This window comes from Ciona robusta, unplaced genomic scaffold (assembly GCF_009617815.1).
Source record: "Ciona robusta unplaced genomic scaffold, ASM961781v2 AP042773.1".
Taxonomy (NCBI): domain Eukaryota; kingdom Metazoa; phylum Chordata; class Ascidiacea; order Phlebobranchia; family Cionidae; genus Ciona; species Ciona robusta.
The window spans coordinates 5,239-33,057 of NW_028323152.1; the positions used below are offsets into that span (position 1 = coordinate 5,239).

Sequence of the window (27,819 nt, forward strand, 5' to 3'; positions counted from 1 at the left end):
AACAAATCAATTAATTCAGTGCCGTTCGTATTAAAAATTAACTTTAGTTTTAACAGTGGCTACAAATATAGATACAAACCTTTTTTAAGCATTCAAAACCAACCAACAATTCATGATTCTTGGCATCGTAACAACTAATCCTGGTAAACACTCTCTATCTTACATACAGCGACTTCTAGAAATTTCGATCTCGGTTTGGCGCGCTTTCCAACCAATTAATTCACCTTTGACCCCAAGCTGTCGAATCCACTTCTTACGTCATACAAATGTCGAATTCGCCAAAAAATAAAACAAATGTAGCGGATACCCAGACACACATGGTGTATTCATACACCTCATGCTTAGTGTTGAGTTATAACATGGGTGTCTTATACACCAGACACACGTGGTGTAATCATACACCTCATGCTTACTGTCGTGTCTTCTTATACACCAGGCACACATGGTGTATTCATACACCTCATGCTCACTGTTGAGTTATAACATAGGTGTCTTCTTATAAAAAAACAGATACACATGGTGTATTTGTATACCTCACGTGTCTTCTTACACACCAGACACACATGGTATATTCATACACCTCATGCTCACTGTCGAGTTATAACATGGGTGTCTTCTTACACACCAGGCACACATGGTGTATTCATACACCTCATGCTCACTGTCGAGTTATAATATGGGTGTCTTCTTACACACCAGGCACACATGGTGTATTCATACACCTCATGCTCACTGTCAAGTTATAACATGGGTGTCTTCCTATACACCAGACACACATGGTATATTCATACACCCCATGCTTAATGTAGAGTTATAACATGGGTGTCTTCTTATACACCAGGCACACATGGTGTATTCATACACCTCATGCTCACTGTCAAGTTATAACATGGGTGTCTTCTTATACAACAGATACACATGATGTATTCATACACCTCATGCTCACTGTCGAGTTATAACATGGGTGTCTTCTTACACACCAGGCACACATGGTGTATTCATACACCTCATGCTCACTGTCGAGTTATAATATGGGTGTCTTCTTACACACCAGGCACACATGGTGTATTCATACACCTCATGCCCACTGTCAAGTTATTTCACCACCAACATTTTATTTTAAGCTTAGTGCTTTACATTTATAACTTGAATTCAATAAATATTTCTATAATTGTTTCGATTATTTGAGGATGATTGGAAAGTATTCTGTTGTGTTCTCTGTGATGTCATATTTTGGTGTTGTGATGTCATCCTGTTGCCTTGGTGACGGTTAGTTAGTGATGATGTCATTTGGGAGGAGTTGTTGGATTGTACTGGCATTGGCACCGAGCCGGAGCCGCCACTAATGGTTGTCATGTCCTGGTGGAAAGCATTACCACTCCTCATTTGTTGCTGCAATAGACAGGTGTGTTATTGTTTCACCTGGGGAGGGTGGTGTTATTGTTTTACCTGGGGTGGGTGGTGTTATTGTTTTACCTGGGGTGGGTGGTGTTATTGTTTCACCTGGGGAGGGTGGTGTTATTGTTTCACCTGGGGTGGGTGGTGTTATTGTTTTACCTGGGGTGGGTGGTGTTATTGTTTTACCTGGGGTGGGTGGTGTTATTGTTTTACCTGGGAAGGGTGGTGTTATTGTTTCACCTGGGGAGGGTGGTGTTATTGTTTTACCTGGGGAGGGTGTGTTATTGTTTTACCTGGGGAGGGTGGTGTTATTGTTTTACCTGGGAAGGGTGGTGTTATTGTTTTACCTTGGGAGGGTGGTGTTATTGTTTCACCTGGGGAGGGTGGTGTTATTGTTTTACCTGGGGAGGGTGGTGTTATTGTTTTACCTGGGAAGGGTGGTGTTATTGTTTTACCTGGGGAGGGTGGTGTTATTGTTTTACCTGGGGAGGGTGGTGTTATTGTTTTACCTAGGGAGGGTGGTGTTATTGTTTTACCTGGGGAGGGTGGTGTTATTGTTTTACCTGGGGTGGGTGGTGTTATTGTTTTACCTGGGGAGGGTGGTGTTATTGTTTTACCTGGGGAGGGTGGTGTTATTGTTTTACCTGGGGAGGGTGGTGTTATTGTTTTACCTGGGGTGGGTGGTGTTATTGTTTTACCTGGGGAGGGTGGTGTTATTGTTTTACCTGGGGAGGGTGGTGTTATTGTTTTACCTGGGGTGGGTGGTGTTATTGTTTTACCTGGGGTGGGTGGTGTTATTGTTTTACCTGGGGTGGGTGGTGTTATTGTTTTACCTGGGGAGGGTGGTGTTATTGTTTTACCTGGGGTGGGTGGTGTTATTGTTTTACCTGGGGAAGGTGGTGTTATTCTTTTACCTGGGGAGGGTGGTGTTATTGTTTCACCTGGGGAGGGTGGTGTTATTGTTTCACCTGGGGTGGGTGGTGTTATTGTTTCACCTGGGGAGGGTGGTGTTATTGTTTTACCTGGGGAGGGTGGTGTTATTGTTTTACCTGGGGAGGGTGGTGTTATTGTTTTACCTGGGGAGGGTGGTGTTATTGTTTTACCTGGGAAGGGTGGTGTTATTGTTTTACCTGGGGAGGGTGGTGTTATTGTTTTACCTGGGGAGGGTGGTGTCATTGTTTTACCTGGGGAGGGTGGTGTTATTGTTTTACCTGGGGAGGGTGGTGTTATTGTTTTACCTGGGGAGGGTGGTGTTATTGTTTTACCTGGGGTGGGTGGTGTTATTGTTTTACCTGGGGAGGGTGGTGTTATTGTTTTACCTGGGGTGGGTGGTGTTATTGTTTTACCTGGGGTGGGTGGTGTTATTGTTTTACCTGGGGTGGGTGGTGTTATTGTTTTACCTGGGAGGGTGGTGTTATTGTTTTACCTGGGGAGGGTGGTGTTATTGTTGTTATTGTTTTACCTGGGGAGGGTGGTGTTATTGTTTTACCTGGGGAGGGTGGTGTATATTGTTTTACCTGGGGAGGGTGGTGTTATTGTTTTACCTGGGGAGGGTGGTGTTATTGTTTTACCCGGGGAGGGTGGTGTTATTGTTTTACCTGGGGAGGGTGGTGTTATTGTTTTACCTGGGGAGGGTGGTGTTATTGTTTTACCTGGGGAGGGTGGTGTTATTGTTTTACCTGGGGTGGGTGGTGTTATTGTTTTACCTGGGGAGGGTGGTGTTATTGTTTTACCTGGGGTGGGTGGTGTATATTGTTTTACCTGGGGAGGGTGGTGTTATTGTTTTACCTGGGGTGGGTGGTGTTATTGTTTTACCTGGGGAGGGTGGTGTTATTGTTTTACCTGGGGTGGGTGGTGTATATTGTTTTACCTGGGGAGGGTGGTGTTATTGTTTTACCTGGGGAGGGTGGTGTTATTGTTTTACCTGGGGTGGGTGGTGTATATTGTTTCCATCTTTCCCGGAGCTAAATTTTATTCTTTTGGAGGGTGGTTGGCCGGAGTGATTTTCATTGATCAACATTGACTTTTCACGATGGTTGTGTTGCTGTGTAAAAGGGTATATATGGTAGGGTATATATATGGTAGGGTATATATATGGTAGGGTATATATATGGTAGGGTATATATATGGTAGGGTATATACATGGTAGGGTATATATATGGTAGGGTGTATATGGTAGGGTATATATATGGTAGGGTATATATATGGTAGGGTATATATATGGTAGGGTATATACATGGTAGGGTATATATATGGTAGGGTATATATATGGTAGGGTATATATATGGTAGGGTATATATATGGTAGGGTATATATGGTAGGGTATATATGGTAGGGTATATATATGGTAGGGTATATATATGGTAGGGTATATATGGTAGGGTATATATATGGTAGGGTATATATGGTAGGGTATATATATGGTAGGGTATATATATGGTAGGGTATATATATGGTAGGGTATATATATGGTAGGGTATATATGGTAGGGTATATATATGGTAGGGTGTATATGGTAGGGTATATATATGGTAGGGTATATATATGGTAGGGTATATATATGGTAGGGTATATATATGGTAGGGTATATATATGGTAGGGTATATATATGGTAGGGTATATATATGGTAGGGTGTATATGGTAGGGTATATATATGGTAGGGTATATATATGGTAGGGTATATATATGGTAGGGTATATATATGGTAGGGTATATATATGGTAGGGTATATATATGGTAGGGTATATATATGGTAGGGTATATATATATGGTAGGGTATATATGGTAGGGTATATATATGGTAGGGTATATATATGGTAGGGTATATATGGTAGGGTATATACATGGTAGGGTATATACATGGTAGGGTATATATGGTAGGGTATATATATGGTAGGGTATATATATGGTAGGGTATATATGGTAGGGTATATACATGGTAGGGTATATACATGGTAGGGTATATATGGTAGGGTATATATATGGTAGGGTATATACATGGTAGGGTATATATATGGTAGGGTATATATATGGTAGGGTATATATATGGTAGGGTATATATATGGTAGGGTATATATGGTAGGGTATATATATGGTAGGGTATATATATGGTAGGGTATATATATGGTAAGGTATATATGGTAGGGTATATATATGGTAGGGTATATATATGGTAGGGTATATATATATGGTAGGGTATATATATGGTGGGGTATATATATGGTAGGGTATATATATGGTAGGGTATATATATATGGTAGGGTATATATATGGTAGGGTATATACATGGTAGGGTATATATATGGTAGGGTATATATATGGTAGGGTATATATGGTAGGGTATATATATAGTAGGGTATATATGGTAGGGTATATATGGTAGGGTATATATGGTAGGGTATATATATGGTAGGGTATATACATGGTAGGGTATATATATGGTAGGGTATATATATGGTAAGGTATATATGGTAGGGTATATACATGGTAGGGTATATACATGGTAGGGTATATACATGGTAGGGTATATATATGGTAGGGTATATATATATGGTAGGGTATATATATGGTAGGGTATATATATGGTAGGGTATATATATGGTAGGGTATATATATATGGTAGGGTATATATATGGTAGGGTATATATATGGTAGGGTATATATATGGTAGGGTATATATATGGTAGGGTATATATGGTAGGGTATATATATGGTAGGGTATATATATGGTAGGGTATATATATATGGTAGGGTATATATATGGTAGGGTATATATATGGTAGGGTATATATATGGTAGGGTATATATATATGGTAGGGTATATATGGTAGGGTATATATATGGTAGGGTATATATGGTAGGGTATATACATGGTAGGGTATATATATGGTAGGGTATATATATGGTAGGGTATATATATGGTAGGGTATATATATATGGTAGGGTATATATATGGTAGGGTATATATATGGTAGGGTATATATATGGTAGGGTATATATATATGGTAGGGTATATATGGTAGGGTATATATATGGTAGGGTATATATGGTAGGGTATATACATGGTAGGGTATATATATGGTAGGGTATATATATGGTAGGGTATATATATGGTAGGGTATATATATGGTAGGGTATATATATATGGTAGGGTATATATATGGTAGGGTATATATGGTAGGGTATATATGGTAGGGTATATATATGGTAGGGTATATATGGTAAGGTATATATGGTAGGGTATATATATGGTAGGGTATATATGGTAGGGTATATATATGGTAGGGTATATATGGTAGGGTATATATATGGTAGGGTATATATATGGTAGGGTATATATATATGGTAGGGTATATATATGGTAGGGTATATATATGGTAGGGTATATATATGGTAGGGTATATATATATGGTAGGGTATATATATGGTAGGGTATATATGGTAGGGTATATATATGGTAGGGTATATATATGGTAGGGTATATATGGTAGGGTATATATATGGTAGGGTATATATGGTAGGGTATATATATGGTAGGGTATATATGGTAGGGTATATATATGGTAGGGTATATATGGTAGGGTATATATATGGTATGGTATATATGGTAGGGTATATATATGGTAGGGTATATATGGTAGGGTATATATATGGTAGGGTATATATATGGTAGGGTATATATATGGTAGGGTATATATATATGGTAGGGTATATATGGTAGGGTATATATATGGTAGGGTATATATATGGTAGGGTATATATATGGTAGGGTATATATATGGTAGGGTATATATATATGGTAGGGTATATATATGGTAGGGTATATATATGGTAGGGTATATATATGGTAGGGTATATATATATGGTAGGGTATATATGGTAGGGTATATATGGTAGGGTATATATATGGTAGGGTATATATATGGTAGGGTATATATATGGTAGGGTATATATATGGTAGGGTATATATATGGTAGGGTATATATATGGTAGGGTATATATATGGTAGGGTATATATATGGTAGGGTATATATATGGTAGGGTATATATGGTAGGGTATATATATGGTAGGGTATATATGGTAGGGTATATACATGGTAGGGTATATATATGGTAGGGTATATATATGGTAGGGTATATATGGTAGGGTATATATGGTAGGGTATATATGGTAGGGTATATATGGTAGGGTATATACATGGTAGGGTATATATATGGTAAGGTATATATGGTAGGGTATATATATGGTAAGGTATATATATATGGTAGGGTATATATATGGTAGGGTATATATGGTAGGGTATATATGGCAGGGTATATATATGGTAGGGTATATATATGGTAGGGTATATATATGGTAGGGTATATATATGGTAGGGTATATATATATGGTAGGGTATATATATGGTAGGGTATATATATGGTAGGGTATATATATGGTAGGGTATATATATATGGTAGGGTATATATGGTAGGGTATATATATGGTAGGGTATATATGGTAGGGTATATATATGGTAGGGTATATATGGTAGGGTATATACATGGTAGGGTATATATATGGTAAGGTATATATGGTAGGGTATATATGGTAGGGTATATATGGTAGGGTATATACATGGTAGGGTATATATATGGTAGGGTATATATGGTAGGGTATATATATGGTAGGGTATATATGGTAGGGTATATACATGGTAGGGTATATATATGGTAGGGTATATATATGGTAGGGTATATATGGTAGGGTATATATATGGTAGGGTATATATGGTAAGGTATATATGGTAGGGTATATACATGGTAGGGTATATATATGGTAGGGTATATATGGTAGGGTATATACATGGTAGGGTATATACATGGTAGGGTATATATGGTAAGGTATATATGGTAGGGTATATATATGGTAAGGTATATATATGGTAGGGTATATATATGGTAGGGTATATATATGGTAGGGTATATATATGGTAGGGTATATATATGGTAGGGTATATATATGGTAGGGTATATACATGGTAGGGTATATATATGGTAGGGTATATATATGGAAGGGTATATATATGGTAGGGTATATATGGTAGGGTATATATATGGTAGGGTATATATATGGTAGGGTATATATATGGTAGGGTATATATGGTAGGGTATATATATGGTAGGGTATATATATGGTAGGGTATATATATGGTAGGGTATATATATATGGTAGGGTATATATGGTAGGGTATATATATGGTAGGGTATATATGGTAGGGTATATACATGGTAGGGTATATATATGGTAGGGTATATATATGGTAGGGTATATATATGGTAGGGTATATATATGGTAGGGTATATATATATGGTAGGGTATATATATGGTAGGGTATATATATGGTAGGGTATATATATGGTAGGGTATATATGGTAGGGTATATACATGGTAGGGTATATACATGGTAGGGTATATATGGTAGGGTATATATATGGTAGGGTATATATATGGTAGGGTATATATGGTAGGGTATATACATGGTAGGGTATATACATGGTAGGGTATATATGGTAGGGTATATATATGGTAGGGTATATACATGGTAGGGTATATATATGGTAGGGTATATATATGGTAGGGTATATATATGGTAGGGTATATATATGGTAGGGTATATATATGGTAGGGTATATATATGGTAGGGTATATATATGGTAGGGTATATATATGGTAAGGTATATATGGTAGGGTATATATATGGTAGGGTATATATATGGTAGGGTATATATATATGGTAGGGTATATATATGGTAGGGTATATATATGGTAGGGTATATATATGGTAGGGTATATATATATGGTAGGGTATATATATGGTAGGGTATATACATGGTAGGGTATATATATGGTAGGGTATATATGGTAGGGTATATATATGGTAGGGTATATATGGTAGGGTATATATGGTAGGGTATATATATGGTAGGGTATATACATGGTAGGGTATATATATGGTAGGGTATATATATGGTAAGGTATATATGGTAGGGTATATATATGGTAGGGTATATACATGGTAGGGTATATACATGGTAGGGTATATATATGGTAGGGTATATATATATGGTAGGGTATATATATGGTAGGGTATATATATGGTAGGGTATATATATGGTAGGGTATATATATATGGTAGGGTATATATATGGTAGGGTATATATATGGTAGGGTATATATATGGTAGGGTATATATATGGTAGGGTATATATGGTAGGGTATATATGGTAGGGTATATATATGGTAGGGTATATATATGGTAGGGTATATATATATGGTAGGGTATATATATGGTAGGGTATATATATGGTAGGGACGTAGGGTATATATATGGTAGGGTATATATATATGGTAGGGTATATATGGTAGGGTATATATATGGTAGGTTATATATGGTAGGGTATATACATGGTAGGGTATATATATGGTAGGGTATATATATGGTAGGGTATATATGTATGGTAGGGTATATATATGGTAGGGTATATATATGGTAGGGTATATATATGGTAGGGTATATATATATGGTAGGGTATATATGGTAGGGTATATATATGGTAGGGTATATATGGTAGGGTATATACATGGTAGGGTATATATATATGGTAGGGTATATATATGGTAGGGTATATATATGGTAGGGTATATATATGGTAGGGTATATATATATGGTAGGGTATATATATGGTAGGGTATATATGGTAGGGTATATATGGTAGGGTATATATGGTAGGGTATATATATGGTAGGGTATATATGGTAAGGTATATATGGTAGGGTATATATATGGTAGGGTATATATGGTAGGGTATATATATGGTAGGGTATATATGGTAGGGTATATATATGGTAGGGTATATATATGGTAGGGTATATATATATGGTAGGGTATATATATGGTAGGGTATATATATGGTAGGGTATATATATGGTAGGGTATATATATATGGTAGGGTATATATATGGTAGGGTATATATGGTAGGGTATATATATGGTAGGGTATATATATGGTAGGGTATATATGGTAGGGTATATATATGGTAGGGTATATATGGTAGGGTATATATATGGTAGGGTATATATGGTAGGGTATATATATGGTAGGGTATATATGGTAGGGTATATATATGGTAGGGTATATATGGTAGGGTATATATATGGTAGGGTATATATGGTAGGGTATATATATGGTAGGGTATATATATGGTAGGGTATATATATGGTAGGGTATATATATATGGTAGGGTATATATGGTAGGGTATATATGGTAGGGTATATATATGGTAGGGTATATATATGGTAGGGTATATATATGGTAGGGTATATATATATGGTAGGGTATATATATGGTAGGGTATATATATGGTAGGGTATATATATGGTAGGGTATATATATATGGTAGGGTATATATGGTAGGGTATATATGGTAGGGTATATATATGGTAGGGTATATATATGGTAGGGTATATATATGGTAGGGTATATATATGGTAGGGTATATATATGGTAGGGTATATATATGGTAGGGTATATATATATGGTAGGGTATATATATGGTAGGGTATATATATGGTAGGGTATATATATGGTAGGGTATATATATATGGTAGGGTATATATGGTAGGGTATATATATGGTAGGGTATATATGGTAGGGTATATATGGTAGGGTATATATGGTAGGGTATATACATGGTAGGGTATATATATGGTAGGGTATATATATGGTAGGGTATATATATGGTAGGGTATATATATGGTAGGGTATATACATGGTAGGGTATATATATGGTAGGGTATATATATGGTAGGGTATATATATATGGTAGGGTATATATGGTAGGGTATATATATGGTAGGGTATATATGGTAGGGTATATATATGGTAGGGTATATATGGTAGGGTATATACATGGTAGGGTATATATATGGTAAGGTATATATGGTAGGGTATATATGGTAGGGTATATATGGTAGGGTATATACATGGTAGGGTATATATATGGTAGGGTATATATGGTAGGGTATATATATGGTAAGGTATATATGGTAGGGTATATACATGGTAGGGTATATACATGGTAGGGTATATATATGGTAGGGTATATATATGGTAGGGTATATATGGTAAGGTATATACATGGTAGGGTATATATATGGTAGGGTATATATGGTAGGGTATATACATGGTAGGGTATATATATGGTAGGGTATATATGGTAAGGTATATATGGTAGGGTATATATATGGTAAGGTATATATATGGTAGGGTATATATATGGTAGGGTATATATATGGTAGGGTATATATATGGTAGGGTATATATATGGTAGGGTATATATATGGTAGGGTATATACATGGTAGGGTATATACATGGTAGGGTATATATATGGAAGGGTATATATATGGTAGGGTATATATGGTAGGGTATATATATGGTAGGGTATATATATGGTAGGGTATATATGGTAGGGTATATATATGGTAGGGTATATATATGGTAGGGTATATATATGGTAGGGTATATATATATGGTAGGGTATATATGGTAGGGTATATATATGGTAGGGTATATATGGTAGGGTATATACATGGTAGGGTATATACATGGTAGGGTATATATATGGTAGGGTATATATATGGTAGGGTATATATATGGTAGGGTATATATATATGGTAGGGTATATATATATGGTAGGGTATATATGGTAGGGTATATATGGTAGGGTATATATATGGTAGGGTATATATATGGTAGGGTATATATATGGTAGGGTATATATATGGTAGGGTATATATATATGGTAGGGTATATATATGGTAGGGTATATATATGGTAGGGTATATATATGGTAGGGTATATATATATGGTAGGGTATATATGGTAGGGTATATATATGGTAGGGTATATATGGTAGGGTATATACATGGTAGGGTATATACATGGTAGGGTATATATATGGTAGGGTATATATATGGTAGGGTATATATATGGTAGGGTATATATATGGTAGGGTATATATATGGTAGGGTATATATATGGTAGGGTATATATATGGTAGGGTATATATATGGTAGGGTATATATGGTAGGGTATATATGGTAGGGTATATACATGGTAGGGTATATACATGGTAGGGTATATACATGGTAGGGTATATACATGGTAGGGTGTATATGGTAGGGTATATATATGGTAGGGTATATATGGTAGGGTATATATATGGTAGGGTATATATATGGTAGGGTATATATGGTAGGGTATATATGGTAGGGTATATATATGGTAGGGTATATATATGGTAGGGTATATATATGGTAGGGTATATATGGTAGGGTATATATATGGTAAGGTATATATATGGTAGGGTATATATATGGTAGGGTATATATGGTAGGGTATATATGGTAGGGTATATATATGGTAGGGTATATATATGGTAGGGTATATATATGGTAGGGTATATATGGTAGGGTATATATGGTAAGGTATATATATGGTAGGGTATATATATGGTAGGGTATATATATGGTAGGGTATATATATGGTAGGGTATATATATGGTAGGGTATATATATGGTAGGGTATATATATGGTAGGGTATATATATGGTAGGGCATATATATATGGTAGGGTATATATGGTAGGGTATATATATGGTAGGGTATATATATGGTAGGGTATATATATGGTAGGGTATATATGGTAGGGTATATATGGTAGGGTATATACATGGTAGGGTATATATATGGTAGGGTATATATATGGTAGGGTATATATATGGTAGGGTATATATATGGTAGGGTATATACATGGTAGGGTATATATATGGTAGGGTATATATATGGTAGGGTATATATATATGGTAGGGTATATATGGTAGGGTATATATATGGTAGGGTATATATGGTAGGGTATATATATGGTAGGGTATATATGGTAGGGTATATACATGGTAGGGTATATATATGGTAGGTATATATGGTAGGGTATATATGGTAGGGTATATATGGTAGGGTATATACATGGTAGGGTATATATATGGTAGGGTATATATGGTAGGGTATATATATGGTAGGGTATATATGGTAGGGTATATACATGGTAGGGTATATACATGGTAGGGTATATATATGGTAGGGTATATATATGGTAGGGTATATATGGTAAGGTATATACATGGTAGGGTATATATGGTAGGGTATATATGGTAGGGTATATATATGGTAGGGTATATATATGGTAGGGTATATATATGGTAGGGTATATATGGTAGGGTATATATATGGTAGGGTATATATATGGTAGGGTATATATATGGTAGGGTATATATATGGTAGGGTATATATATGGTAGGGTATATATATGGTAGGGTATATATATGGTAGGGTATATATATGGTAGGGTATATATATGGTAGGGTATATATATGGTAGGGTATATATATGGTAGGGTATATATGGTAGGGTATATATATGGTAGGGTATATATATGGTAGGGTATATATGGTAGGGTATATATATGGTAGGGTATATATATGGTAGGGTATATATATGGTAGGGTATATATATGGTAGGGTATATATATGGTAGGGTATATATATGGTAGGGTATATATATGGTAGGGTATATATATGGTAGGGTATATATATGGTAGGGTATATATATGGTAGGGTATATATATGGTAGGGTATATATATGGTAGGGTATATATATGGTAGGGTATATATATGGTAGGGTATATATATGGTAGGGTATATATATGGTAGGGTATATATATGGTAGGGTATATATATGGTAGGGTATATATATGGTAGGGTATATATATGGTAGGGTATATATATATGGTAGGGTATATATATGGTAGGGTATATATATGGTAGGGTATATATATGGTAGGGTATATATATGGTAGGGTATATATATGGTAGGGTATATATATGGTAGGGTATATATATGGTAGGGTATATATATGGTAGGGTATATATATGGTAGGGTATATATATGGTAGGGTATATATATGGTAGGGTATATATATGGTAGGGTATATATATGGTAGGGTATATATGGTAGGGTATATATATGGTAGGGTATATATATGGTAGGGTATATACATGGTAGGGTATATACATGGTAGGGTATATATGGTAGGGTATATATATGGTAGGGTATATATATGGTAGGGTATATATGGTAGGGTATATATATGGTAGGGTATATATATGGTAGGGTATATATGGTAGGGTATATATGGTAGGGTATATATGGTAGGGTATATATATGGTAGGGTATATATATGGTAGGGTATATATGGTAGGGTATATATGGTAGGGTATATATATGGTAGGGTATATATATGGTAGGGTATATATATGGTAGGGTATATATATGGTAGGGTATATATATGGTAGGGTATATACATGGTAGGGTATATATATGGTAGGGTATATATAAGTTAAATATTTTTTACCTTCATTGGTTTTATTTTTTCTTTTTCTTCTGTGTCATCATCCGTTAAAAATTCACGCTTGGGGTAAGGTATCGGATTGTTGCCAAATACACTGTGATGTCATATCCAATATACTATGATGTCATAACCAATATAAATATACTATGATGTTATAACAAATCCACTATGATGTCATAACCATTATATTATGATGCCATAACCAATATACCATGATGCCATAACCAATATATTATGATGTCATAACCAATATACTATGATGTCATAACCAATATACCATGATGCCATAACCAATATATTATGATGTCATAACCAATATACTATGATGTCATAACCATTGCATTATGATGTCATACTTACTCTTTCTCACGCTGAGGGTCCTCAGTGAAATATTCGTCATTCTTGGCTTGTTCCGATGTAATTCTTTTTAACGGATCCATTATCAGTAATCGGGATAACTGGGGTTTATGATGTCATAATTTTCTTTTTAAACTAAACAATAACACCTACCAGCGTGAAAGCTTTTGTTTCTTTCCCAATCTTATGCTTTTCAAGATATTTGACGAGCGAGCAACCGGTATAATTTTGTTTTCGAAAATCTTTTTGAAAAGTTGGAAACTCTGGCATTTTTCGAATATCTTCCCAATCTTTTTCCATTGGAAACCCCATAACTTGAAATATCCTAATAAATATACTTTATTACATCACAATAGTGTAATAAACAAGCCCACCTGTCTAATTGGTCATGATGGTAGGGGTTGGATGTTTTAATATCTTCTTGCCGACAATGAAATATCGGTTCAGAGGTCAAGAGTTCGGCAAATATGCAGCCAATAGCCCAAATGTCTGAAAAAATATTTTATAAATCACATTTAATCATCCCTACTATACATACCGATAGCTTTGGTGTAATGACGAGCACCGAGTAGTAACTCCGGGGCTCGATACCAGAACGTTACAACTACAGGGTCAAGGTCAGCCAGAGGTTTCAGTGGAGCGTTAAACAATCGAGCAAATCCCATGTCAGCTATTTTTACCTGGGAAGGGTATGTTTAATATTTTAAATAGAAATCTCATATATTACCCTTCCCCTTTCAGGGCCTTCCCCCATCACAAGAATGTTTGCAGGTTTAAGATCTCTATGTAACACCCAGTTAGTGTGAAGATAATGAATGCCGTCCAAGATTTGAAATAACAACGACTTCACCGTGACAGGGGGAATTGAACACATCGCTTTTTTGTTGGCTTTCGATGCACGATGGAATTTGATTATATGCTGTATGAATATATGGTGCATATAATATTAAATAAACAGGAATATATGGAACTACAAAGTAATGCCCACCCATAAGTCATGTTCAGAAAAATCAAAGAGAAGCCAAACTTTACGATCACTGTGGGATAAGAAGACACCTTGTAATGCGATGACATTTGGGTGTTCTAACTCTCGCAGTAACTGAAATTGTGAAATAATCATTGTGACAAACATATACACCATTGTGACAAACATATACACCACTGTGACAAACATATACACCATTGTGACAAACATATACACCATTGTGACGAACATATACACCATTGTGACAAACATATACACCATTGTGACAAACATATACACCATTGTGACAAACATATACACCATTGTGAAAAAAACATATACACCATTGTGACAAACATATACACCATTGTGACAAACATATACACCATTGTGAAAAAAACATATACACCATTGTGACAAACATATACACCACTGTGACAAACATATACACCATTGTGACAAACATATACACCATTGTGACAAATGAATCAAAACTTACAGCAATTTCCCGACAAGCTGACATAGATATTCCGGTTCCTTCTATTTGTTTGAGCGCATATTCTTTTTTATCGTTAGGATCTTTGCTTATTGCTTTATAAACATGGCCGTACGTTCCCCTACCAACCTTGCAACCTTTATATTCATACAAATCTTCAACTTTCTTACGTTTAGAATCCAAATGTTTTTTAAAATCTAAATCCATAATCTAAAAATAAGAAATGCAAAAAGGTAAAAATAATATTATTACGACATCATATAATATTATTATGACATCATATAACAATATTATTACATCAAACACTATTATTATGATGTCATATATCATTATTATGATCTCGAAATACAATGTTTCAACATAAATTTTAACCATGGTTGTTTGTGATGTCACAATTGTTTGTGTTACAACTTCTGCTCCGAGTGGGTTATGGGTGTGGCTGTTATGGGTGTGGCTGTTGGGGGTGTGGCTGTTGGGGGTGTGGCTGTTGAGGGTGTGGCTGTTGAGGGTGTGGCTGTTGGGGGTGTGGCTGTTGGGGGCGTGGCTGTTGGGGGTGTTGCTGTTGAGGGTGTGGCTATTGGGGTGTGGCTGTTGGGGGTGTGGCTGTTGAGGGTGTGGATGTTGGGGGTGTGGCTGTTCGGGGTGTGGCTGTTGGGGGTGTGGTTGTTGGGGGTGTGACTGTTGAGGGTGTGGCTGATGCACAATTTTGATTGGCCGACTGGACACAGCTGAGAGATGTTCGGACAATTGTTTCAACGCAGCCGGAGTGAGCACTTGGGGGCGGTGTTGGTTGCTAGGCAACGCCTCATCACGAGAAAATTCAACTGAAGGTTTTTGATCAAAATTCGAAGATTTTAAAATTAACTTCAAACTTGGTTGCCCTTCATTTTGCCGTGCTTCACTCCCTTGTTGTTGCGATAACTTCTTAGTTATTTCAATTAGTTGTTTCTGTGTCAGTTGTATTGTTCGCGGGCCAGATGTTTCCGTCTTTGTTCCAACCTCTGTTAGAATCAAACATTCAAATATATTTCACTAAATTAAAAACAAAATCTCACCTTGTTGTAGTTGTCCTTCAACCCTACGTAAAATATATAATTATTGAACTTAATATAACCAAACATAATTCCCTAACATCCCCACCCAAAGTACCTTCCCACTTTTTCCAACACTTTTAAACTTTTTTTCTGAAACTTTTCCCGAATTTTTTTCTTTTTCGGAGCAAGAAGTTGTTTTGCGTGAACTCGTTCTTGAAATTATGAAAGTTTAAAACAAGAAACAACAAGACGACACCAACCAACCAACCTAGCTCCTGGATTGAACGCGCTGAATGCAAATACAGCCACGCTCTCTTGCTTGCGTCAAACTTCACGCATGGGTCGTCCTCGTAATGTAAGCGATCCAACGCGCCACTCACTGCTGCGTGTATCTGGAACATAAACAACACAAACAAATAAACATCATAAACAAACAAACATCACAAACAAATAAACATCACAAACAAACAAACATCACAAACAAATAAACATCATAAACAAACAAACATCACAAACAAATAAACATCACAAACAAATAAACATCACAAACAAATAAACATCGCAAACAAATAAACATCACAAACAAACAAACATCACAAACAAATAAACATCACAAACAAACAAACATCACAAACAAATAAACATCACAAATAAATAAACATCACAAATAAATAAACATCACAAACAAACAAACATCACAAATAAATAAACATCACAAATAAATAAACATCACAAACAAACAAACATCACAAACAAACAAACATCACAAACAAATAAACATCACAAATAAATAAACATCATAAACAAATAAACATCACAAACAAATAAACATCACAAACAAACAAACATCACAAACAAATAAACATCACAAATAAATAAACATCACAAATAAATAAACATCACAAACAAACAAACATCACAAACAAACAAACATCACAAATAAATAAACATCACAAATAAATAAACATCACAAACAAACAAACATCACAAACAAATAAACATCACAAACAAATAAACATCGCAAACAAACAAACATCACAAATAAATAAACATCGCAAACAAACAAACATCTCAAATAAATAAACATCACAAACAAATAAACATCACAAACAAACAAACATCACAAATAAATAAACATCACAAATAAATAAACATCACAAACAAACAAACATCACAAACAAATAAACATCACAAATAAATAAACATCACAAACAAACAAACATCACAAACAAATAAACATCGCAAACAAATAAACATCACAAACAAATAAACATCACAAACAAATAAACATCGCAAACAAATAAACATCGCAAACAAACAAACATCACAAACAAATAAACATCACAAACAAATAAACATCACAAACAAATAAACATCACAAACAAATAAACATCACAAACAAATAAACATCACAAACAAATAAACATCACAAACAAATAAACATCACAAACAAATAAACATCACAAACAAATAAACATCACAAACAAACAAACATCACAAACAAATAAACATCACAAACAAATAAACATCACAAACAAACAAACATCACAAACAAACAAACATCACAAACAAATAAACATCGCAAACAAACAAACATCACAAACAAATAAACATCACAAACAAATAAACATCACAAACAAACAAACATCACAAACAAATAAACATCACAAACAAATAAACATCACAAACAAACAAACATCACAAACAAACAAACATCACAAACAAATAAACATCGCAAACAAACAAACATCACAAATAAATAAACATCACAAACAAATAAACATCGCAAACAAACAAACATCACAAACAAACAAACATCACAAACAAACAAACATCACAAATAAATAAACATCACAAACAAATAAACATCACAAACAAATAAACATCGCAAACAAACAAACATCACAAATAAATAAACATCACAAATAAATAAACATCACAAACAAATAAACATCACAAACAAACAAACATCACAAACAAACAAACATCACAAATAAATAAACATCACAAACAAATAAACATCACAAACAAATAAACATCACAAACAAATAAACATCGCAAACAAACAAACATCACAAATAAACAAACATCACAAACAAACAAACATCACAAACAAACAAACATCACAAATAAATAAACATCACAAACAAATAAACATCACAAACAAATAAACATCGCAAACAAACAAACATCACAAACAAATAAACATCACAAACAAATAAACATCACAAATAAACAAACATCACAAACAAATAAACATCACAAACAAACAAACATCACAAACAAATAAACATCGCAAACAAACAAACATCACAAATAAATAAACATCACAAATAAATAAACATCACAAACAAACAAACATCACAAACAAATAAACATCACAAACAAATAAACATCACAAATAAACAAACATCACAAACAAATAAACATCGCAAACAAACAAACATCACAAACAAATAAACATCACAAACAAATAAACATCACAAATAAACAAACATCACAAACAAATAAACATCACAAACAAACAAACATCACAAACAAATAAACATCGCAAACAAACAAACATCACAAATAAATAAACATCACAAACAAATAAACATCACAAATAAATAAACATCACAAACAAATAAACATCACAAATAAATAAACATCACAAACAAATAAACATCACAAACAAACAAACATCACAAACAAATAAACATCGCAAACAAACAAACATCACAAATAAATAAACATCACAAACAAATAAACATCACAAACAAATAAACATCGCAAACAAACAAACATCACAAACAAATAAACATCGCAAACAAACAAACATCACAAACAAACAAACATCACAAACAAATAAACATCACAAACAAATAAACATCACAAACAAATAAACATCACAAACAAATAAACATCACAAACAAACAAACATCACAAACAAATAAACATCACAAACAAATAAACATCACAAACAAACAAACATCACAAACAAATAAACATCACAAACAAATAAACATCGCAAACAAACAAACATCACAAACAAATAAACATCACAAACAAATAAACATCACAAACAAACAAACATCACAAACAAATAAACATCACAAATAAATAAACATCGCAAACAAACAAACATCACAAACAAACAAACATCACAAACAAATAAACATCACAAACAAATAAACATCACAAACAAATAAACATCACAAACAAATAAACATCACAAACAAATAAACATCACAAACAAACAAACATCACAAACAAATAAACATCACAAACAAATAAACATCACAAACAAACAAACATCACAAACAAATAAACATCACAAACAAATAAACATCACAAACAAATAAACATCACAAACAAATAAACATCACAAACAAATAAACATCACAAACAAACAAACATCACAAACAAATAAACATCACAAATAAATAAACATCGCAAACAAACAAACATCACAAACAAATAAACATCACAAACAAATAAACATCACAAACAAATAAACATCACAAACAAATAAACATCACAAACAAACAAACATCACAAATAAATAAACATCACAAATAAATAAACATCACAAACAAACAAACATCACAAACAAACAAACATCACAAACAAATAAACATCACAAACAAATAAACATCACAAACAAATAAACATCGCAAACAAACAACCATCACAAACAAACAAACATCACAAACAAATAAACATCACAAACAAATAAACATCGCAAACAAACAAACATCACAAACAAATAAACATCACAAACAAACAAACATCACAAATAAATAAACATCACAAACAAATAAACATCACAAACAAATAAACATCACAAACAAATAAACATCACAAACAAATAAACATCGCAAACAAACAAACATCACAAATAAATAAACATCGCAAACAAACAAACATCACAAACAAACAAACATCACAAACAAATAAACATCACAAACAAACAAACATCACAAATAAATAAACATCACAAACAAACAAACATCACAAATAAATAAACATCACAAACAAACAAACATCACAAACAAACAAACATCACAAACAAATAAACATCACAAACAAACAAACATCACAAACAAACAAACATCACAAACAAATAAACATCACAAACAAATAAACATCACAAACAAACAAACATCACAAACAAACAAACATCACAAACAAATAAACATCACAAACAAACAAACATCACAAACAAATAAACATCGCAAACAAATAAACATCACAAACAAATAAACATCGCAAACAAACAAACATCACAAACAAATAAACATCACAAACAAACAAACATCACAAACAAACAAACATCACAAACAAATAAACATCACAAACAAATAAACATCGCAAACAAACAAACATCACAAACAAATAAACATCACAAACAAATAAACAACGGACCTGAGCATCTGAAACTACATCAGCCAAATATTGCGACTTCCGGACAAGATTACAAACGTCGTTTCTGGTCCCGGATCCGCCGTCCATCCGGGCCACAGCGTCTCGTGTAAGTGCAAGCAACGTTACTTGGTGAGGCCGTTCAGACTTTAACAAACAATGTTCGCGTGCAGTACGTCCTTGTTTAATTAAACCACTACTGCCTGTGTATATGGGTGTGGTAGAACACATCTGAGTAAATATAAAATATAACCCAACCTTTAACGGGTGGTACAACATAACGTTTCCCGTTGATTGTATAAACATAAGCACGATGTGGGGTTTTGTAACGATGACGTTCTTGTGAATGAAAAGATAAATCATCGAATGAACTTCCAACCTCTTCGTTCATCTGTGAACCAAGTAACGTTAACCCACCCACCCACACCAAGTAACGTTAACCCACCCACCCACATCAAGTAACGTTAACCCAACCCACCCACACCAAGTAACGGTAACCAACCCACCCACACCAAGTAGCGTTAACCCACCCACCCACACCAAGTAGCGTTAACCCACCCACCCACACCAAGTAACGGTAACCCACCCACCCACACCAAGTAACGTTAACCCACCCACCCACACCAAGTAACGTTAACCCACCCACCCACACCAAGTAACGTTAACCCACCCACCCACACCAAGTAACGTTAAAACACCAAGTAACGTTAACCCACCCACCCACACTCTGCACATGTTCGATAATATCTTTCGTGCATTTCCGTTCGTAAACGGTATCAATCTCCATGATCCGTTGCTCTCTATCACCACAGGGTGGAAGTTCTTCGTTTCATCCCGATCTATGACATCATAATCATATTCATGACATCATAATTACATGAATGACATCATAATTACCATTATGAGGACATGCCATGAACTGTAACGCACTCTCGACACTTTTTGACCAATCAGGACGCTTCGTTGTCCAATGGTAACGGGACGCCTCCGATGAAACCGACCAATCAGCAACGAGCTGTTTTACCTGGGGGTAAATCAAACCCTGGGTAAATTAAACCCTGGGTAAACCCCGGGTAAGTTAAACCTAGGGTAAACCCCCGGGTAATCCCCTACTTACAGACGTCAATGTTTTATCTGTTGATAACTTGATGACATCACGAATCAATTCAAAGAAACAAGCAGGCATCGTTTTAGTTCGTCTGTAATTATAATAAACTTACATTAATAATAATAAACTTATAATAATTATAATAAACTTACATTAATTATAATAAACTTATAATAATTATAATAAACTTACATTAATCATAATAAACTTATAATAATTATAATAAACTTACATTAATTATAATAAACTTATAATAATTATAATAAACTTATAATAATTATAATAAACTTACATTAATTATAATAAACTTATAATAATTATAATAAACTTATAATAATTATAATAAACTTATAATAATTATAATAAACTTACATTAATTATAATAAACTTACATTAATTATAATAAACTTACGTTAATTATAATAAACTTATATTAATTATAATAAACTTATAATAATTATAATAACCTTACATTAATTATAATAAACTTATAATAATTATAATAAACTTATAATAATTATAATAAACTTATAATAATCATAATAAACTTACATTAATTATAATAAACTTATAATAATTATAATAAACTTATAATAATTATAATAAACTTACATTAATTATAATAAACTTATAATAATTATAATAAACTTATAATAATTATAATAAACTTATAATAATTATAATAAACTTACATTAATTATAATAAACTTACATTAATTATAATAAACTTACGTTAATTATAATAAACTTATATTAATTATAATAAACTTATAATAATTATAATAACCTTACATTAATTATAATAAACTTATAATAATTATAATAAACTTATAATAATTATAATAAACTTACGTTAATTATAATAAACTTATAATAATTATAATAAACTTATATTAATTATAATAAACTTACGTTAATTAGAATAAACTTATAATAATTATAATAAACTTATAATAATTATAATAAACTTATAATAATTATAATAAACTTATAATAATCATAATAAACTTATAATAATTATAATAAACTTATAATAATTATAATAAACTTACGTTAATTATAATAAACTTATAATAATTATAATAAACTTATAATAATTATAATAAACTTATAATAATAATAATAAACTTATAATAATTATAATAAACTTATAATAATTATAATAAACTTACGTTAATTATAATAAACTTATAATAATTATAATAAACTTATAATAATTATAATAAACTTATAATAATAATAATAAACTTATAATAATAATAATAAACTTATAATAATTATAATAAACTTATAATAATTATAATAAACTTATAATAATAATAATAAACTTATAATAATTATAATAAACTTATAATAATTATAATAAACTTATAATAATTATAATAAACTTATAATAATTATAATAAACTTACGTTAATTATAATAAACTTATAATAATTATAATAAACTTATATTAATTATAATAAACTTACATTAATTATAATAAACTTATAATAATTATAATAAACTTATATTAATTATAATAAACTTATAATAATTATAATAAACTTACATTAATTATAATAAACTTATAATTATTATAATAAACTTATAATAATTATAATAAACTTATAATAATTATAATAAACTTACGTTAATTATAATAAACTTATATTAATTATAATAAACTTACATTAATTATAATAAACTTACATTAATTAGAATAAACTTATAATAATTATAATAAACTTATAATAATTATAATAAACTTATAATAATTATAATAAACTTATAATAATTATAATAAACTTATAATAATCATAATAAACTTATAATAATTATAATAAACTTACGTTTTATTTGCAACTTCTTGTTTCGAACCCAATTCAAATCTTCCTTCCGTCGTTTTTCTTCTTTTCGCAGAAATCGTTTGAATCGATTTTTTTATTCGTTTTTGCGTAGCCAACTTTAATCCACTCTCCCATTTCTTTCTTTTTCCCAGCAAACCTAAAAACCTTGTTATTCATAAAATTTGGGGTAAAATCTAACTCACCTGTTCTTGGAAGTTTTTTATTTGAATTAAAAGTTCGCGAATAAACTTCTGATAATTTGATTCCATTTGTTGCCATGTCAGGACAAATCTATCAATTATGACATCATAAACACAGCAACCAATAGTTAATTATGACATCATAAAGAAACTACTATTCCACTTACATCTAACGAAGCGCGTCGTAATTTATGACGAATCAACATTTCGAAATATTGGTCACGGTTCGATTCCTCTATGACATCATCATCTTCATTGTCCGACGACAATAAATCCTCGGCAGTAAAGGAGGAATTCGATAAAATGTTGGTTTTAATTTCTCTTAAAATTCTACAAACGTGAGTTTAAGACAGAGTTGACAAAAATTAGTGGAATCTACTTTTGGTAAATTTCTTTGGAGTCTCTTCCCAGTTTCAACCAATCCTTAATGGGTTCTTGGTGTTGATGTAGTTTTGATAGTTTAAGGGAATGTGGAGATTGATGGACGGCAAGATGACACTTTTAAAATCATGGGTTTAGTTTATAATATACAGGTTTATTTCACCCCACCTGGCGTGAAACAACAATGTCTTTCAACAATTGGTGGAAATATTGATGTTTTGAAAGCATTGACTTTGCTTTTATTGCACGTTTGTAACTTTTTCTTAATCGATATGCGTTAGACGTGAAGTATCCATCGTTTAGTTTCTCCACAAACTTTGACAGTGGGTTTCCACTTCCCGTGTTTACTTCAGGAAATTGAGATAAATCCTCTCCCGTGAGAAGTAATCTAAATTATGACATCACACATCATGACATCACACATCATGACATCATACATTATGACATCAAACATGATGACATCGAGCATTATGACATCACATATCATGACATCACACATCATGACATCACACATCATGACATCACACACCATGACATCACACACCATGACATCACACATCATGACATCATACATTATGACATCACACATCATGACATCATGACATCACATACCTCACAGTTTCCGTCCGGTCATCTTCCGTCATAAACTCTGGCAAAGTTTCCGACAAACATTTACGATGTTCGTCCGACAATGTTTCCCAAACATCCATCGTTAAAACTTCTTTTAACAGTGAAGGCTGAAAACAAATTATTCAGCTTTCAACAAATTAATCAACAAAATCAACCTTCAACAAATTAACCAACTCACGTTTTCCACAAGACACCTTGGCCATGTTATAACTTCACCATCGATTACAATCTGAGACATTTTACAACAAAATCCTAAACCTTGATTTTGAATAATAACTTCATTATTGTGGGTACATAAATTTACAAATTGTTTTAAACATTGTTGAGTAAAAGCTTCATTAAATTACAAGGAATATATAATGCATAGAAATCATCATCGCAACAATAATTAAATAAAGCACGATAAATGTTCATGACCCAAACTCAACGGTACTTCCTTCAATTTTATCAAACTCGTAATTTCCCCGACCGTCCATGTGGAGGAAATACTCGTGATGGCGCCAAAGAGACTTACGATGGGAAACGGTAAACAAAGTAATTCCGACCTCCCGACAATGCTGATACATGAACCCTTCGACATCGACACTCACAGCACTCGTACATTCATCCAATATGGCAAACTGTGGTTTATGATAAAACAATCGTGCCATCGCCATCCTCTGCTTCTCTCCCCCACTCAACACATCCATCCAATCTTGAACCGAATCCCAACCTCCCTCACGAACCAAGATATTCTCCAGTTGAACTTTCTTCAAGTAATCTTCCAAATCTTGGTCATTCCATCCTTTCTTTTTCATCAGCTCCACAGAATCTGGATAAATGACCTGATCCCGTAAACTTCCCAGCGTCATATAAGGTCGTTGCGGGATGTAAAACAACTTGCTCCGATGAGGTTTCGTCAACTTTCCACCAAACAATGGCCACAATTCCCCAAGAACTCGGAACAATGAACTTTTACCACAACCGTTGGGGCCGCATATAATAACATTCACCCCCGATGGAACTTTAAAATTCATTTCATGGATCAGTACGTCACCGTTTGGTGTTACTAACGGAACTTTATCGAACTGAATTATATTATCCTCAATATGAATTGTTCCGTTACCAGGAGCCAAACAATGATGAGACGATTCACTTGATTGATGGACCATTGTTCGTTGATAAACCCCATTGTTAAGCTCATCCGTTACTTTGATAAGATCAGTCACCCGTGCAGTAAAGCCGGCTAATCGAGACATCTCCCGTCCCGCCAACACAATCCTCCCAATAGCTTGCGATAATCGAACCAACATCCTTCCACTACGATAATAATCCTCAAGTAACTCTGTATGCGACGCATTGATAAACTTTGGGTAAGCGAGGTCAAGAAAAGGTCGGCTAACAATGAGATATCCGAATGTTGTCGCCGTGTATTTCGCAATTAGGTCGTCAACAATCCCTGTTCGAAAACGAAAGTGAATAAACTTAAGGAGATGTTTGTACAACTTTTGGAAGGTCTCAACAATAATGTGTTTTTCTTTTTCATTCCCGTTGTAAAAAGCAATTTCTTCACTGTTTGTGATGAGCCTTGAGTTAACGTAGCGATATTCTCCCTCGAACCTTTGTTCCGAAACTGTCAATTTTCCAATGGGACGGCGCATTCGGTTTAAAACCAATCCCGAAAACACAAGATAACTTATCATAATGGCCGGGCCTTGCGCGCCAATGGTGCCCGTCAACCGATAAATATAAATCACGATATCCAGCAGGGGTTTACTAAGATTTGAATATAAATCAACCAATGAATTGCAAAACTTTTCTAGATCCTGAGTTAGAAGTTGGTCTGCATTTGCGATACGGTTGTCAATATTGCTCATTTTATAATAAGTATGCCCCTGCAGATACTGGTCATACATATACATTGTAAAACGTTTACGAAATCGTAACTTTAATGAATTGAGACCATACTTTAATAGTTGGTTGGTTAGGGCAATAGTGGGCTGGGCGTAAATATATTTGAACAAATATTTAATGAAACGACTTCTGTCTCGATCAATAATAGAGCTTTCAATGGCAGTTCCATTAGCAATCATCCAAACATCAAACCTTGTCCTCAACAACAACATAACTCCAACCAACGTCAAATACCCAACTTCTGCAGTAAACCAACCTGGAACCAATATTTTCAATATCTTTAAGATCCTCCTCAAAAACACGCCATCCAGTTGAGCCTTTTCCTTCGTTTTTCCTTCACCGGCCTCCCCGAAAACAGGTTTTCTTTGGTTTGAGCCACTATCGTTATAATTCCCGGTGAAACCGATTAAATAAACACCTGCCACAACAGCAGCGGTCGTAGCAATATGTTTCGGTTGAATAAGACCGGCATACTTGCTTAAAACCGAAGGCATTTTATACAATATTGCTTTACTTTATACGCAGTCGAATTGCAACATCCACAAAAAGCATAAATCAAACTATGACGCAGCATGTTACCACCTTCTTCTTTACCTCTCTCGAATCTCTCCTTTC

The 27,819-nt window shown here is 33.3% G+C and overlaps 3 protein-coding genes across 6 annotated transcripts; all 3 read right to left on the reverse strand.

Moving 5' to 3' along the window:
* Window positions 1–1,095: 1,095 nt before the first annotated feature.
* LOC149722421 (cyclin-dependent kinase 8-like) lies at window positions 1,096–16,298 on the reverse strand. 2 transcript variants are annotated; one of them, XM_089893783.1, is made up of 10 exons: window positions 15,729–16,298; window positions 15,254–15,364; window positions 14,993–15,184; window positions 14,804–14,945; window positions 14,640–14,754; window positions 14,419–14,590; window positions 14,269–14,366; window positions 13,912–14,002; window positions 3,323–3,442; window positions 1,096–1,392 (listed from the first exon to the last, which is right to left on the reverse strand). In XM_089893783.1, exons 1-10 carry the CDS (start codon window positions 15,930–15,932, stop codon window positions 1,153–1,155), a joined length of 1,485 nt encoding a protein of 494 aa, XP_089749909.1. In that variant the 5' UTR covers window positions 15,933–16,298; the 3' UTR covers window positions 1,096–1,152. The 2 variants fall into 2 exon arrangements, with proteins under 2 accessions (XP_089749909.1, XP_089749910.1); XM_089893784.1 differs by lacking the exon at window positions 14,993–15,184.
* On the reverse strand, window positions 15,935–25,626 carry LOC149722422 (nuclear factor related to kappa-B-binding protein-like). 3 transcript variants are annotated; one of them, XM_089893779.1, is made up of 16 exons: window positions 25,490–25,626; window positions 25,294–25,418; window positions 24,850–25,069; window positions 24,680–24,798; window positions 24,468–24,630; window positions 24,304–24,391; window positions 24,104–24,257; window positions 22,281–22,362; window positions 22,061–22,187; window positions 21,884–22,002; window positions 21,422–21,554; window positions 21,167–21,366; window positions 17,028–17,151; window positions 16,875–16,971; window positions 16,781–16,803; window positions 15,935–16,726 (listed from the first exon to the last, which is right to left on the reverse strand). In XM_089893779.1, exons 1-16 carry the CDS (start codon window positions 25,547–25,549, stop codon window positions 15,936–15,938), a joined length of 2,625 nt encoding a protein of 874 aa, XP_089749905.1. In that variant the 5' UTR covers window positions 25,550–25,626; the 3' UTR covers window position 15,935. The 3 variants fall into 3 exon arrangements, with proteins under 3 accessions (XP_089749905.1, XP_089749906.1, XP_089749907.1); XM_089893781.1 differs by lacking the exon at window positions 16,875–16,971 and having other exon boundaries at window positions 16,501–16,726; XM_089893780.1 differs by lacking the exons at window positions 21,167–21,366; window positions 21,422–21,554.
* LOC149722423 (ATP-binding cassette sub-family D member 3-like) lies at window positions 25,570–27,806 on the reverse strand. The gene has a single exon (XM_089893782.1). It carries the CDS (start codon window positions 27,696–27,698, stop codon window positions 25,722–25,724), a length of 1,977 nt encoding a protein of 658 aa, XP_089749908.1. The 5' UTR covers window positions 27,699–27,806; the 3' UTR covers window positions 25,570–25,721.
* Window positions 27,807–27,819: the final 13 nt, after the last annotated feature.

What these genes read in the sequence shown, in the direction of transcription:
- LOC149722422 (XM_089893779.1), bottom strand. Translation starts at nt 25,549, where the DNA reads ATGTCTCAGATTGTAATCGATGGTGAAGTTATAACATGGCCAAGGTGT. An exon ending in GACCGGACGGAAACTGTGAG is followed by an intron (nt 25,070 to 25,293) that starts GTATGTGATGTC and finishes GTCATAATTTAG; the next exon opens with ATTACTTCTCACGGGAGAGG. An exon ending in TACGACGCGCTTCGTTAGAT is followed by an intron (nt 24,392 to 24,467) that starts GTAAGTGGAATA and finishes CATAATTGATAG; the next exon opens with ATTTGTCCTGACATGGCAAC.
- LOC149722423 (XM_089893782.1), bottom strand. Translation starts at nt 27,698, where the DNA reads ATGCCTTCGGTTTTAAGCAAGTATGCCGGTCTTATTCAACCGAAACAT.
- LOC149722421 (XM_089893783.1), bottom strand. Translation starts at nt 15,932, where the DNA reads ATGGATTTAGATTTTAAAAAACATTTGGATTCTAAACGTAAGAAAGTT. An exon ending in CAGCTTGTCGGGAAATTGCT is followed by an intron (nt 15,365 to 15,728) that starts GTAAGTTTTGAT and finishes TCACAATTTCAG; the next exon opens with TTACTGCGAGAGTTAGAACA. An exon ending in AAACAAAAGCTTTCACGCTG is followed by an intron (nt 14,367 to 14,418) that starts GTAGGTGTTATT and finishes CATAAACCCCAG; the next exon opens with TTATCCCGATTACTGATAAT.